Source organism: Agrilus planipennis, unplaced genomic scaffold (assembly GCF_000699045.2).
Source record: "Agrilus planipennis isolate EAB-ADULT unplaced genomic scaffold, Apla_2.0 scaffold64, whole genome shotgun sequence".
Lineage (NCBI taxonomy): Eukaryota > Metazoa > Arthropoda > Insecta > Coleoptera > Buprestidae > Agrilus > Agrilus planipennis.
This window is the reverse complement of record NW_020438927.1, coordinates 78777-93395: the sequence shown is the minus strand read 5'-3', so window position 1 is coordinate 93395 and position 14619 is coordinate 78777. Positions and strand designations below refer to the sequence as shown.

The 14619-nt window shown below is 32.9% G+C and overlaps 2 protein-coding genes across 2 annotated transcripts in view; both read right to left on the bottom strand.

Moving 5' to 3' along the window:
• The window catches only part of LOC108736340 (integrator complex subunit 3 homolog), a 15336-nt gene extending 1887 nt beyond the window's left edge, over positions 1 to 13449 (bottom strand). Inside the window, exons 1-3 of the mRNA XM_025974106.1 lie at positions 13095 to 13449; positions 12671 to 12957; positions 1105 to 3793 (exon numbers count right to left, since the gene is read on the bottom strand). Coding sequence (XP_025829891.1) covers positions 1105 to 3793; positions 12671 to 12957; positions 13095 to 13169 — 3051 coding nt within the window. The 5' untranslated portion in view covers positions 13170 to 13449. The remainder of the gene's footprint in view (positions 1 to 1104; positions 3794 to 12670; positions 12958 to 13094) is intronic.
• LOC108736343 (stress-induced-phosphoprotein 1) lies at positions 3856 to 7794 on the bottom strand. The gene is made up of 6 exons (XM_018468731.2): positions 7512 to 7794; positions 7227 to 7451; positions 7004 to 7157; positions 6847 to 6947; positions 6627 to 6750; positions 3856 to 6258 (listed from the first exon to the last, which is right to left on the bottom strand). Exons 1-6 carry the CDS (start codon positions 7521 to 7523, stop codon positions 6149 to 6151), a joined length of 726 nt encoding a protein of 241 aa, XP_018324233.1. The 5' UTR covers positions 7524 to 7794; the 3' UTR covers positions 3856 to 6148.
• Positions 13450 to 14619: the final 1170 nt, after the last annotated feature.

Below are 14619 nucleotides of genomic sequence, written 5' to 3'. Positions count from 1 at the left end.
TACAAAGAATCAAAGCTGCGAGATAAGACTAAAAAAACATTTACTTGAGTTATGAAAATTTCTTTAATAGAGAAATTTTTTAATAAATAAACCAGTAATCAACTTCCTAATCTTTCTTGTGTATGAATTTTAGAAGATTCTTCTTTCTTTCCTATTAGCATGTATTCATTTTTAATTTTACTTTCAACAAAATTCTATGGCAATGAAAAATCTATATGAGCTAGTTTAAATTTTTTTAATTGTAAGAGGTACAGCCACGCGCGGAGGTAAAGAACTAATGAGATAAAGATATTTAAAAAACTCTGAAACATATTTATTTAAAGTAGCCAGACAAAGTTAACCGAAGGTGAATGGCTGTTACAAAATAAAAATTATTACACGATAATGAGCTGTTGTAATGAGTTTTTTTTTACAGAAAACTTAATGCAATAATTATATTTTTCAAAATTAAAATTTTAAAACAAACACGTACAGAACGTACGATCAAGAAAATGTTTTGTTAACAAATTCTCAAATCAATTTTCATTTACATGTAATAAAAATTCGTTCAAAATATGCTGCTAATAAGTTTGTTTTCCGAATGTTAATTAATTATTAAAATTCTGCACCAAAAAGGTACTCCTACGTAATTCGTGCGCCTGCCCATATATCCCATTTGATTATTCTAGTAATTAGGTACTACAGCTGTCGAACCGAAATTTTGACTGTTTTAGAATATACTTACTCTTATGCAGTTCATGCGACAAATTTTTCAAAATATTCTTATTATTAGATTGTGTGAAAGGGCAATGCTTGTGCATGCCTAAACATTTTTGGTTTAATTTAAAATGTTACAAAAAATAAACGATGCTTCTGATACGAAAAAAAATACTTTTGTTTTTATTTAACTCCGAAGATTAGGCTAAAATAAAGTTGTACTATTTATTTCAGCAGCGAATTTAGGAAATAAAACCGCATGTATTGTTACACAACTCAAGCTTGCCCTTGTCCACTTTCTTAATTTCTGTACGATTAAGGAATTTTCGCGTTTGGAAAACTACTAAATAATCTCTCTTAAAAGAGAATGCAAAGACAATAGCATGTTTAATAAATATTTCTTCTTACCTCACTGCTTTCTTCGGACGTGTCCGAAATGCCTTTCGTCACTGCTCTTTTGGGTGCTGGCTTGTTAGCTGCTTTCCTTCCCCTCGCCTGCGACCTGCTCTTACTGGTTACAACATCTTCTTCTTCTTCGGCTAACGAGAAGAGCTTGTTGAACTGCTTCTTCTGACTGTCACTGCTATTGCTGTAGGCTAGTTGCAGAGCCCTTTGCATCGATTCCGTGCTGAACAAGCTGAATGTGTCGTCATTGGTGACTTCGCAGTGGTGACGGATCTGTTCCAAATGTCCAAGCACTTGATCGGCACTGGGCACCGACGCACTGATACTTTTATTGCTTGATCTCTTCCGCTTAGTAGGAGACGCTTGAGGATATCGCGTACAAAGTAAATTCGAAACGAAGTCGCTTATTTTGTCCAAATAATCTTCGCACCAATACTTCAACATGCTAAAGCCAAAATTGTCATCGTCTAATACGTCTCTAGAGAACAAATACTTTATCACATCAGCATTCGGCTTGTCCTGTTTCGACATGAGAGTGATGGCTGTTAAAGCTTCTGGATGTTTATTTGGATCCAAGCTGGAAATGAGAGGTATTACGGCGTCCATCGTGATGTCGTGAGCTTGCAACAGCTGCCAAAGGAAAAATTGTTCTATTGTTTCCCATGATAAACTAGTTTTCAATAAAGATTGTAAATTGTCAATTTTGAACATCACTAGTTGTCCCTGCATGACCAAGAAGATGAATTCCTGAAGTTGTTTCGCGTCTATTGCTGAAACTATTACCCGCAATATTTGAGCATTATTAATCATTTGTTGCTTGAAGTCTTTGTAAAGGTCAGGCACTATCCAACACATTAAGGTTGTGTCATTCACGTGACATGTCGTCAAATCGTCCAACAAGCACATATCCAGCTTCTTTTCGACACTGTGGCAAAACTCTTTGTAAACACTCGTCTTTAATGAATTCAATTTTGAAACATCTTCCCTGTAAGACTCGGTCCTTACTTGAATTTTAAGAAAATATAACAACAAATAGCCTACACTTGGGAAGAAATTGTAAATTTCACTAATTAGCTTTAGAAGTTGGTCTTTACTTTCATCTTCCTTCTTGAAAAAATTGTACAGTGACTTAAACAGAGTAAAAAGTGGAGATCGAATACTCTCTAGAAGATTTTCTTGAGTCAGTTCTTTTGGAAGTACATCTTCTTTCAAGTCAGTTTGGATAATACTGTACAACATCTCTGCTAAAGTTCTTAGTGCTTCAGGTTCTATGTCAGTGTTTAATATATCATCTATCAGCCTTTCTGTAAGCTCACATCTTTTCTCTTTCATTTTTTCATTTTGTAACTGGCTCAGTAAAGTTCTTAAAGTACTTTTGAGTAAAAATTCTTCGTTTTTATTATCGACCGTTTTCTCCTTTAATCTAACTTTAGCTAGTGGTATATCATCGTCGTCCGTATCTTCTTCTGGGGCGTGTATTGGCGTTGACTGGTCGTCTTCTTCGTCGCTGAAGGCAGGTTCCTCTAAAATATGATTATTTAAAGAATTATTTGTACGCACATGTAACATATCTCCATCATCTAATTTTGAGCCTTGAGATGATAAACAATCGTCCATTTTCGACGAGCTTTCCGATGATGAGGAACAGAATTCTTTGAATGTTTCTCTGACCATCAGTCGAAGTTCTCGATCCAGTTTGGAGTTATCGAATAACGGTAGTAAAGATGAAAGTACTCGTTTATCCAATATTTGCCGTAACGATGAGAATATTCCGGCACGAACTTTATCACTCAACGGGGGATAAAAATTAGCTATAATTCTACATAAAAAGTCCAACAATGTGGCGGAAACAGCGGGATGCGAACGCATCGAATGGTGCATAACAAGGATTGCAGGTTCTATGTTCATTATGTTATCTTTTTCACTATCATAAAACAGCCAATCATAAAACAACGCTAATTTAGCATTAGAAACGGCAACAGTCGAGGTACAAGTAGTAAGTAACCAACCTATAACAGCCCAACGTGGGATAATGTCCGAACATAACAGTTCATTTGTCGGGTGTATAACACCAACAATAAACCTAATCATATCACATCTTAAGCTTTGCGATTCAGGAGTGGCCAGATATTGTCTCTGAAACCACTCTTGGTAACGTTTGTGATTACCAAATCGTACCTGAGATGTGAGAAACACCAATTTCTTCTCCATTTCTGGTGTCAGTCTCGATTGTAAAAATCTGCGTGACGTTCTCATTTGCAACAGTTGCAGAATACCAGTGAATGATGGACACAGACTCTTAGGTGTCAGCAGAATGTCCCGCCACAACTGTTCAAACTCAGGAATACGAGCAACATTCTGAAGTAACCGCACCAGGTCTCTACCTATCACTAAACATTCGTAGAACTTCTCTCGTAACAAATTAATTAAAAAATTCACTTCCTTCTGTTTCAAATTGCTTAGATAAGGCGCGTTGTGATCTTCTAAAAGCCTTAAGTATGTGTAAACAACCGAGGCCAAAAGAACAGGAAACTTCTCTAACCAGTTCCTATATTCAATATAAATGTCTAAAAGAGATTCGACTAATGTGACATTTCTAATTGATGTGTCACCTCCTGCTGCATGTCTCATCAAATTCCAACAGAGATTGTCTACATTGGTAACAGAATTCTTGATCATTTCTCGTACTAACCATATTAACTGTGATTTGGCCACATCTTTGAATTTCAAATACTTCTCCAAAACTAACTNCCGTAAAGATAATGGTTTATATAATTTCAAATTAACTAATTGTAACAATATTCAGTAATCACGTGTATTTATTTTATACAACACGTTCTAATATGTATAAATGTATTAGCCAGTATAATCCCTGTAGCAAACGAACAACGACGATAAAAAATCTGAATTGATTTTTTTTATGTATTACTTACGCTAAAAGGTGAACAATTATTGTAAAGAATTTTATTTATAACATTGATATAGGAGTTAATTTTAGGTGTTTCTTTGTGCGCATGCGTTCTCGTACCGCGCAACGATTCTTGGATAATGCGCATGCGTGAATTTAGGAAAAGGAAAAGCACAGCCAAGTGTACGCGAGAAGAGCGCATGCGCACAACTAATTTATGGGAGATGCTAATTGTACTAAAAATATCAAACCAACACACCCTTTATTATTACTTTTATTTGACTATTGCTAAACGTGATGGTAAATTTCGATGTTCACACAGTAATATAATAACATCAATAAATCAGTAGCGTACAGTAAATGCCTTCCTTTGGTTACGCCACTGTGATATGAAACACAAAAAGTAAATTTGCATTACAATAAATGCATCACAATCATTATGTTAAAGAAAGGAATGTAAATTGTTTGACTAAAATGTTATTTTTTATTTAGTTCCTTACAGATCGTCTTATTTTTAGGGTAATAAAAGAACAATTAATTAATTAAATGAAATAAAAAGGAGGATAAATAAATACATATTGCTTCAGTTCGATAACAATTAAAGAATAAAAATCACTTTACTAACTACATTCAAAATTAAACACTTTTTATTAAGTTCGTGTGCCGATACCGCATTTTATACAAAAAAAATGGTGATAATGATTTCCAGTATGTATAATTCCCTTTCGTTAATTTAAAAACCATTTTATTTTGACCCCACAATCTAACAAAAATTAACACATCCTTTTTTTCGGAACCATTTTCTTCTCGGTAATATTTACACTATCTGCGTGAATTATTTTAGATTTTTTGTAAGTATGCAAATTTCAAAGAAAAGGGGGGAATATATTTTTCCCATATCTTTGATAATAAATCAAAAAATAATAAGTAACGCAGACATTAATAAAAACTTAACTAGTGTGCAGTTCAAAACAAAATCAACTCTGAGTTCGACTCGTGCGCCGAGGGTTTCGTACCTTATCAAATACACTATTTAGCGTAATTTATTGCATTAAAAATAATTTTGCACAATATTTTGTATCGTATTCGCCTGCAAATAAAATGATGACCTCTGGTTTGTTTTGATACGGAGGCAATTTTTTTTTAAATCTCAAAGAGACACATTTACATAACAAACAGCTTTTCAGCGAAGACTAGATTAAAATCGAACTTATTAGTTAGGCACAGGTGCCTTCCAACAAGTTCACGAGATAAGCTGGTTATATTTTGAGTAGCTTTGTAGTACTTTTTTGCAAATTTTTGGTGATAAATAAAAAAAATATATATAACACAACTAATTCCCAAAACACCGAGCTAGAAGTTTTCTAAAAATATTTCTTTGTTGCTCCTTATAATCATTCTAAGCTTGGTCGTTTTTAGTATTTTTGCATTTTTTCTTTACTTTATTTACCTTCTTTCGGTAAATTTAAAATATCATTGACAAAAAATGCCAAAAATAGCTGTTTCATAACCGAAACAATTGTTCATCTTAAAGACCATGAATAATCTTAAATGTTAAGAATTGATACAATATGTATGAGGAACAATTAACAAAATGTAAAAAAAATATTTATAACCATAGATTATCTTTTCCTTCTGTAGCATGCATTGTAAATTACGGGCAAATAAATAAATATCATAATAATTACTCAACCGTGACACACAGGCATTCAGACAAACACCGAAATTTTACCATTATGGTTTTCTTTTGATAAAGAACCCTTAAAATTGAATACCGTTCCACTTTTAATAGTTAAATGCACGTTTAAAAATATTAAACCATTAAAAACTTTAAATAAATAACAAAAAATTGACCTAAACAATTGATGAAAAATTCTTAATACCTACAGTAAATATTCATTTCGAAATACTATAGCACAATAGTTTCATAAATGATTAAAATTATTCGTAAGGAATTATTTAAAAAATAGTTACCATATTAAAAGAAAACAAGCACCACAGGTATTAACATTATTTTATACCACTTATTTTGCTTGTAGTATAATAATTATACCCCATCCTTTTAGGTAAGTAGGTACACCTTGTTCAACCCCTATTAAATTTTTAACCAATTATACATTTTTTATGAGCAATTAATTACTACTGTTTTCCTTTTTTATAGCGCTGTCGTGCCTGAGATTTAGTGTATCTTGGTGTATTTCTATGCTCATTTTCTAAAAGATTTTCTTTTTCATATTCTTCTTTGGGACCTACAAAATAAATACATTATTAAAGAAATATAAGCATCAATTAGTACTTTAACTTCTTTAAAAACTCTGCTGTAATTGTAACTAACCAAAAGTAAAACAAACTTGTTCAAGATTTTATAAACATTAATAAGTATTCTCCTACAGTACTGCTTCAACTTATTAAACCATTACCATAATATTGAACTAAAATTTCAAATAAACTTTTAGATAATGACTTAATAAGCTGAAAGAATATTATAGGACCACTCTTACTGAATTTTGTAAAACTATCAAGTGTGTTTTGTCTTTGATTATTTATAATATGTTTTATAATTTCCCAACCATGTTCTCTCTACTTTATTAAAAATGGCAACAGTCATAAAACTTACATAAATCAATTGGTGGCTGAAGAAGTGAATCTCTTTGGCACTTTATATAATATCGACAAACCTTTGCTACCCCATACCCTATAAGGGCAATTACTATCGTCATTACTGCCATCAGAATTGGATGCTGTAAAGTAAAACAATAAAAAAAAAGAAAGTACACAATCAGTTTAATTTATTGTTCATTTGAGGCCTGCAACATAGAAAATCTAATAATACTTACTGTAAGAGTGGGTTTATTGGTATAAACATAATCTGCTATCACAACCATAACTCCAACCACAATTCCCACTCCAGCACCCACCCAAGGAATTTGGGCATCACCTAAAATACAATTATAATTCATTATAATGAAAACCTTTAAAAAAAGCAACACATACTCTTTTGGTCTTTATGTAATTTTTGAGCTGTTGTTTTTATAGCTTCTATTATAACCTGATCATTAGGTGCATGCTCTAAAGCTTTATGGTAACATTCTATAGCTTGCAAATAATGCTCCGTTTCATGATGAATTGCGGCTTTTCGAAAATAACCCTAAACAACATTTTAAGTGCACAAAATGTATTACATATACTGTAATAGAAAATGGGACAATAGACTTGCCTTGGCCCAATTTGGACTCAATTTAATAGCTTCATTGGCGTCTTCCATGGCTAGAAAATACTGCTGGACTTTTAAAAATGCAAAAGAACGGTTACTGTATAAAACAGAATTTTGAGGATCAATTTTTATGGCACATGTATAATGTAAGATTGCTTCTTCAAATGCCTTTCTTTGAATAGCAGCATTTCCTTGTTCCTTATATGATTCGGCACTTTGTGAATGATTCTAAAAGTTCATGGGATCTAAAGACGAGAACGTTCTGCTATTATAAATGTTTATACCAACCTCTTCCTTCATTTTAAAAAATCTATAAAATGTATTAATAACGCTAGTACTAACTTATTAACACTTCCAAAGCCGAAGGATAACCTTAATAATTTTTATGTACTAACTATTGATAAAAATATTAATTAATTTTCGGGATACATCACGGAATTTAACCAGAACAGTAAATTTACAAATGTACAAAATTAATTCGATTAATGCAATTATTTAAATTAATTTCAAAAACATGATTTTGTAGAGAATTTCCAAATAAACATAGTAATATAACCTAATTTTAACTGTGATCCATAGATAAGTTGTGATCTCTGAATCATAGATAAGAGCCGAGGCTATCAGCGAAGTAAAAGATCAACAAGTTGTCAATTTATGATGTTGTAAAAAATGAAATATGTTATATCTATTATCTATAGGCGTACAATCTATATTTACTGTAAGGATTAGTTCTATGGTTGACATCTTAAAATTTATTTCTCATTAATCTTGTATATATTATGTTAGTTTTAGATTACAGGTTGCGTTAGATGTTACTTATTTACTTTTTATTAAATATAGAAAAAACTCATGGTAAAATAAAAAAGATTTTATTTATGACTCTTTATGAGCTTTCGATTACCAACATTTTTTTTTTAAATTAATTGTAAAATTGAAGTTTAAATTAATAGGACGATCATATATACACTTCTGAATCTTATCTATGCTTCTGAATTATAAGAAATTAGAAACTAGTTCTTGTCTGTGAAAGCTATGAATAAGAAACATAGATATGAATATAGATTAATAATTGTCTATGATTAATACTAAAATGTCAAAGTTAAATTATAAAATTGTAGGCACCACTCCTTAAAAATTATGTTCGTTAATGTGCGTTAATGTGGTTGCAGTTAATCGAAAAGAAAAAAGCAAAAAATGAGACAAAACTCAAAACATTGCAAAATGTGAACAAAAATATGGGTGTAAGTGTAATATTTTATTAATTTGTGGTGAAGCAGTTGATTTAGTTTTGATAAAAGTTACGAATTTGGAGTGTATCCGTATGCCAATTAAAATGAATATCGCCAAGATATTTAAAAGACACACGCACAAAAACTCAGATGATAACGGTCCTTCTGTGATAGGAAATCCAACTAATGTAATTCATGATATTCATGTTTTTACAAACAAAGAGACTGGGCAGCTCGAGGGTTTGCCACTGGCGTGGCAGCGACAAATCGGTAACCTTTTTACTAAAGCAGAACAAAATAATAATCCTGATGCTTTGTTGCACGCCGTAAAGTACTATAATTATTCGATTAAGAAAAAAGAAGATTCCGAACCCCCTTTCAAACCTTTTGTAACAGAGCAAGATATTGTTGAGGAGAGCGAGGAAATTGACAAGTTTATGAATTCTGATGATGCACATGAAAGCAGAGAATGTCTTCTGTCTGATGATGATAAACCTGCAAGACGTTTGCCACCAAATTTTCCAGAGTTTTCAAATAGGTATGTAACTCTTGAAGACGTAATAACAATTATTTATTACTTCATCGCACCTCTCAATATCATTTTGTAAACAGTGTGCATGTAAAATTAGTAATTCTTAAGTTTTAAACAACAGTAGTGATAAAAAAGTAATAAGAGGCACAAATGTTCAAATTTCCGGCATATAGGTATAAGTATGACGAAAAATAGTATACACATCATACTTTCAGCCTGAGGTGGGTAATNAACCGAAGGTGAATGGCTGTTACAAAATAAAAATTATTACACGATAATGAGCTGTTGTAATGAGTTTTTTTTTACAGAAAACTTAATGCAATAATTATATTTTTCAAAATTAAAATTTTAAAACAAACACGTACAGAACGTACGATCAAGAAAATGTTTTGTTAACAAATTCTCAAATCAATTTTCATTTACATGTAATAAAAATTCGTTCAAAATATGCTGCTAATAAGTTTGTTTTCCGAATGTTAATTAATTATTAAAATTCTGCACCAAAAAGGTACTCCTACGTAATTCGTGCGCCTGCCCATATATCCCATTTGATTATTCTAGTAATTAGGTACTACAGCTGTCGAACCGAAATTTTGACTGTTTTAGAATATACTTACTCTTATGCAGTTCATGCGACAAATTTTTCAAAATATTCTTATTATTAGATTGTGTGAAAGGGCAATGCTTGTGCATGCCTAAACATTTTTGGTTTAATTTAAAATGTTACAAAAAATAAACGATGCTTCTGATACGAAAAAAAATACTTTTGTTTTTATTTAACTCCGAAGATTAGGCTAAAATAAAGTTGTACTATTTATTTCAGCAGCGAATTTAGGAAATAAAACCGCATGTATTGTTACACAACTCAAGCTTGCCCTTGTCCACTTTCTTAATTTCTGTACGATTAAGGAATTTTCGCGTTTGGAAAACTACTAAATAATCTCTCTTAAAAGAGAATGCAAAGACAATAGCATGTTTAATAAATATTTCTTCTTACCTCACTGCTTTCTTCGGACGTGTCCGAAATGCCTTTCGTCACTGCTCTTTTGGGTGCTGGCTTGTTAGCTGCTTTCCTTCCCCTCGCCTGCGACCTGCTCTTACTGGTTACAACATCTTCTTCTTCTTCGGCTAACGAGAAGAGCTTGTTGAACTGCTTCTTCTGACTGTCACTGCTATTGCTGTAGGCTAGTTGCAGAGCCCTTTGCATCGATTCCGTGCTGAACAAGCTGAATGTGTCGTCATTGGTGACTTCGCAGTGGTGACGGATCTGTTCCAAATGTCCAAGCACTTGATCGGCACTGGGCACCGACGCACTGATACTTTTATTGCTTGATCTCTTCCGCTTAGTAGGAGACGCTTGAGGATATCGCGTACAAAGTAAATTCGAAACGAAGTCGCTTATTTTGTCCAAATAATCTTCGCACCAATACTTCAACATGCTAAAGCCAAAATTGTCATCGTCTAATACGTCTCTAGAGAACAAATACTTTATCACATCAGCATTCGGCTTGTCCTGTTTCGACATGAGAGTGATGGCTGTTAAAGCTTCTGGATGTTTATTTGGATCCAAGCTGGAAATGAGAGGTATTACGGCGTCCATCGTGATGTCGTGAGCTTGCAACAGCTGCCAAAGGAAAAATTGTTCTATTGTTTCCCATGATAAACTAGTTTTCAATAAAGATTGTAAATTGTCAATTTTGAACATCACTAGTTGTCCCTGCATGACCAAGAAGATGAATTCCTGAAGTTGTTTCGCGTCTATTGCTGAAACTATTACCCGCAATATTTGAGCATTATTAATCATTTGTTGCTTGAAGTCTTTGTAAAGGTCAGGCACTATCCAACACATTAAGGTTGTGTCATTCACGTGACATGTCGTCAAATCGTCCAACAAGCACATATCCAGCTTCTTTTCGACACTGTGGCAAAACTCTTTGTAAACACTCGTCTTTAATGAATTCAATTTTGAAACATCTTCCCTGTAAGACTCGGTCCTTACTTGAATTTTAAGAAAATATAACAACAAATAGCCTACACTTGGGAAGAAATTGTAAATTTCACTAATTAGCTTTAGAAGTTGGTCTTTACTTTCATCTTCCTTCTTGAAAAAATTGTACAGTGACTTAAACAGAGTAAAAAGTGGAGATCGAATACTCTCTAGAAGATTTTCTTGAGTCAGTTCTTTTGGAAGTACATCTTCTTTCAAGTCAGTTTGGATAATACTGTACAACATCTCTGCTAAAGTTCTTAGTGCTTCAGGTTCTATGTCAGTGTTTAATATATCATCTATCAGCCTTTCTGTAAGCTCACATCTTTTCTCTTTCATTTTTTCATTTTGTAACTGGCTCAGTAAAGTTCTTAAAGTACTTTTGAGTAAAAATTCTTCGTTTTTATTATCGACCGTTTTCTCCTTTAATCTAACTTTAGCTAGTGGTATATCATCGTCGTCCGTATCTTCTTCTGGGGCGTGTATTGGCGTTGACTGGTCGTCTTCTTCGTCGCTGAAGGCAGGTTCCTCTAAAATATGATTATTTAAAGAATTATTTGTACGCACATGTAACATATCTCCATCATCTAATTTTGAGCCTTGAGATGATAAACAATCGTCCATTTTCGACGAGCTTTCCGATGATGAGGAACAGAATTCTTTGAATGTTTCTCTGACCATCAGTCGAAGTTCTCGATCCAGTTTGGAGTTATCGAATAACGGTAGTAAAGATGAAAGTACTCGTTTATCCAATATTTGCCGTAACGATGAGAATATTCCGGCACGAACTTTATCACTCAACGGGGGATAAAAATTAGCTATAATTCTACATAAAAAGTCCAACAATGTGGCGGAAACAGCGGGATGCGAACGCATCGAATGGTGCATAACAAGGATTGCAGGTTCTATGTTCATTATGTTATCTTTTTCACTATCATAAAACAGCCAATCATAAAACAACGCTAATTTAGCATTAGAAACGGCAACAGTCGAGGTACAAGTAGTAAGTAACCAACCTATAACAGCCCAACGTGGGATAATGTCCGAACATAACAGTTCATTTGTCGGGTGTATAACACCAACAATAAACCTAATCATATCACATCTTAAGCTTTGCGATTCAGGAGTGGCCAGATATTGTCTCTGAAACCACTCTTGGTAACGTTTGTGATTACCAAATCGTACCTGAGATGTGAGAAACACCAATTTCTTCTCCATTTCTGGTGTCAGTCTCGATTGTAAAAATCTGCGTGACGTTCTCATTTGCAACAGTTGCAGAATACCAGTGAATGATGGACACAGACTCTTAGGTGTCAGCAGAATGTCCCGCCACAACTGTTCAAACTCAGGAATACGAGCAACATTCTGAAGTAACCGCACCAGGTCTCTACCTATCACTAAACATTCGTAGAACTTCTCTCGTAACAAATTAATTAAAAAATTCACTTCCTTCTGTTTCAAATTGCTTAGATAAGGCGCGTTGTGATCTTCTAAAAGCCTTAAGTATGTGTAAACAACCGAGGCCAAAAGAACAGGAAACTTCTCTAACCAGTTCCTATATTCAATATAAATGTCTAAAAGAGATTCGACTAATGTGACATTTCTAATTGATGTGTCACCTCCTGCTGCATGTCTCATCAAATTCCAACAGAGATTGTCTACATTGGTAACAGAATTCTTGATCATTTCTCGTACTAACCATATTAACTGTGATTTGGCCACATCTTTGAATTTCAAATACTTCTCCAAAACTAACTGAGACAAATGGGTCAAAACTAAACCGAATCCATCTCGTGTAATGAGTGTGAGGTCCCTGTAAGACTTGCTTGCATTTTGAGGTTCTGTTAATATGGAAACTAAAAGTCCAAACGACACTTCCTCGTAACCTTTTTCTTTTAAAAGGGCGTTGTTTAATGCGTCGTGAGCATCCTTATCACTAAGACCCGAAGTTAAGCTTTGGAGAGTTTGATAACTGCGTTCTAATTTCTGTAAAGAAAATCCAAATTTAAATTTCCCGCTTAGAGCGAACACGGGAGACACAACAAAAGAGAAAGAAGCAGGGCGATTCACAATGGCTGCTCATCGCACCAACATTTACTAATTATGCATTTTAAATCGTTTACCTCTTCTAAATCGTCTTTATTTTCGACCGGAGACGTTAAGAACAATCTCGATGGCTGATTTTTCGCCTGCTCCATACTATTACGATGTCGACACCGTTATAATTTACGCACGTTTTTTAAATATCGGAGGTCCCAACATTTTCCCGTCCTCCAACAAAATGTTGTGTATAAAGCAAGCGCCGCTGATATATACGTGGTGTCGTTCAACGCGCATAAAGGCAGTACGAATGACCGAACGGTTAAACTCAAAAGCACATTTTACAAAGTGCTATTGTATTTACACTTAAAAAATCGAAAAATCACCAATTACGACCTTTATTTCTACTTTAGCTTATAAATAAAGTCTAAAAACTTATGCTTAAATAATTACGTTGTCATTTTTAAAAATTACGACTGCTTCCATTATTCTTTTGTTTTTATTGTTACCACTACATTCAAAGTTATATATGAAAAATTCGAATATGTTTTGGAAATGAAAAAGCTTTAGATTTTAATTAAAAAAAGTAATTTTAGCACTTCTTAAAAGTAAAGAGAAATACGAATAAGACTTAGTTTTTGATTAAGTAATTATAATCGAATAGAAATTTAAATTTTTACATAACTGTACAAGAAGTGCTCATTATAATTAGATATTAATATTTTTTAAGTAGGTTTATAGACGTACCAATTATAAATGTATGTGACCATTGAGTATACGTGGAGCAACCAAATAAATAAAGTACAATTTAACGATTGCACTTCTATATTGCAAGATAAATAAGGTCTACAAAATTACGTGTTTATTAGTTTTAAAAACTGCTACTGTTTATTATTCTTTTGTTTTTATTGTTTCCACCCCATTCGACGATGCCAATATATTACAAAAAAAAACAAAAATTAAAAAAATATAATTAAATAATTACTGAGTATATTTATTTGAAATAAAAATGAATATAACATTTCGCTTTCGAAAATATAAAATTGAAATTTACGGAAGTGCTCAAGCATTATTAGTATGTACTTATCATCTTTAAGCTACAAGTTAATAATTTGCGTAATAATCAAGTTATTAATATGCTTGAGAAGCAAGTTATCAACTTGCTTTACAAGGAAATTAGTTTCCGTGACTTTGTTCAACACTAAAAAAGAGTTTTCAGGGGGAGAAAATGAACAATCGAATATTAAGCCAGAAACTAACGCAACCTAACCCAACTTTAACCTAACCTAAAAAAGCATTTCTTGAAGCGATTTTTGTCTAGAATTCCAATTCTATATTTTTACCAAAATAGGACATTTTCTTTACTATACTAGAATAAGTTTTCTTAAAGTAAGATTAAGCTACGTTTCTTTCTTTTTTAATATCCGATTTCTCATTTCATTGTTTATGCTGCCACCCTCCCGGTCCCCTTTTTCTTAATGGTTTATAAGACAATTAACTTGCTTGTATAGAAAGTTAAAGGTGCTTGTTAAGCTAGTTAGTAAACTTGCTTATAAGTTTACTGTGATTATTAAGTAAGTTACTAAAAAGTTATTATATTTATTTATT

Bases quoted from the DNA above. Each gene is read 5' to 3' on its own strand.
- LOC108736343 (XM_018468731.2), bottom strand. The intron at 7,158-7,226 runs GCAAGTCTATTG...AATGTTGTTTAG, and splicing joins TGAGTCCAAATTGGGCCAAG to GGTTATTTTCGAAAAGCCGC. The intron at 6,751-6,846 runs GTAAGTATTATT...TTTACTTTACAG, and splicing joins CCAATAAACCCACTCTTACA to CATCCAATTCTGATGGCAGT.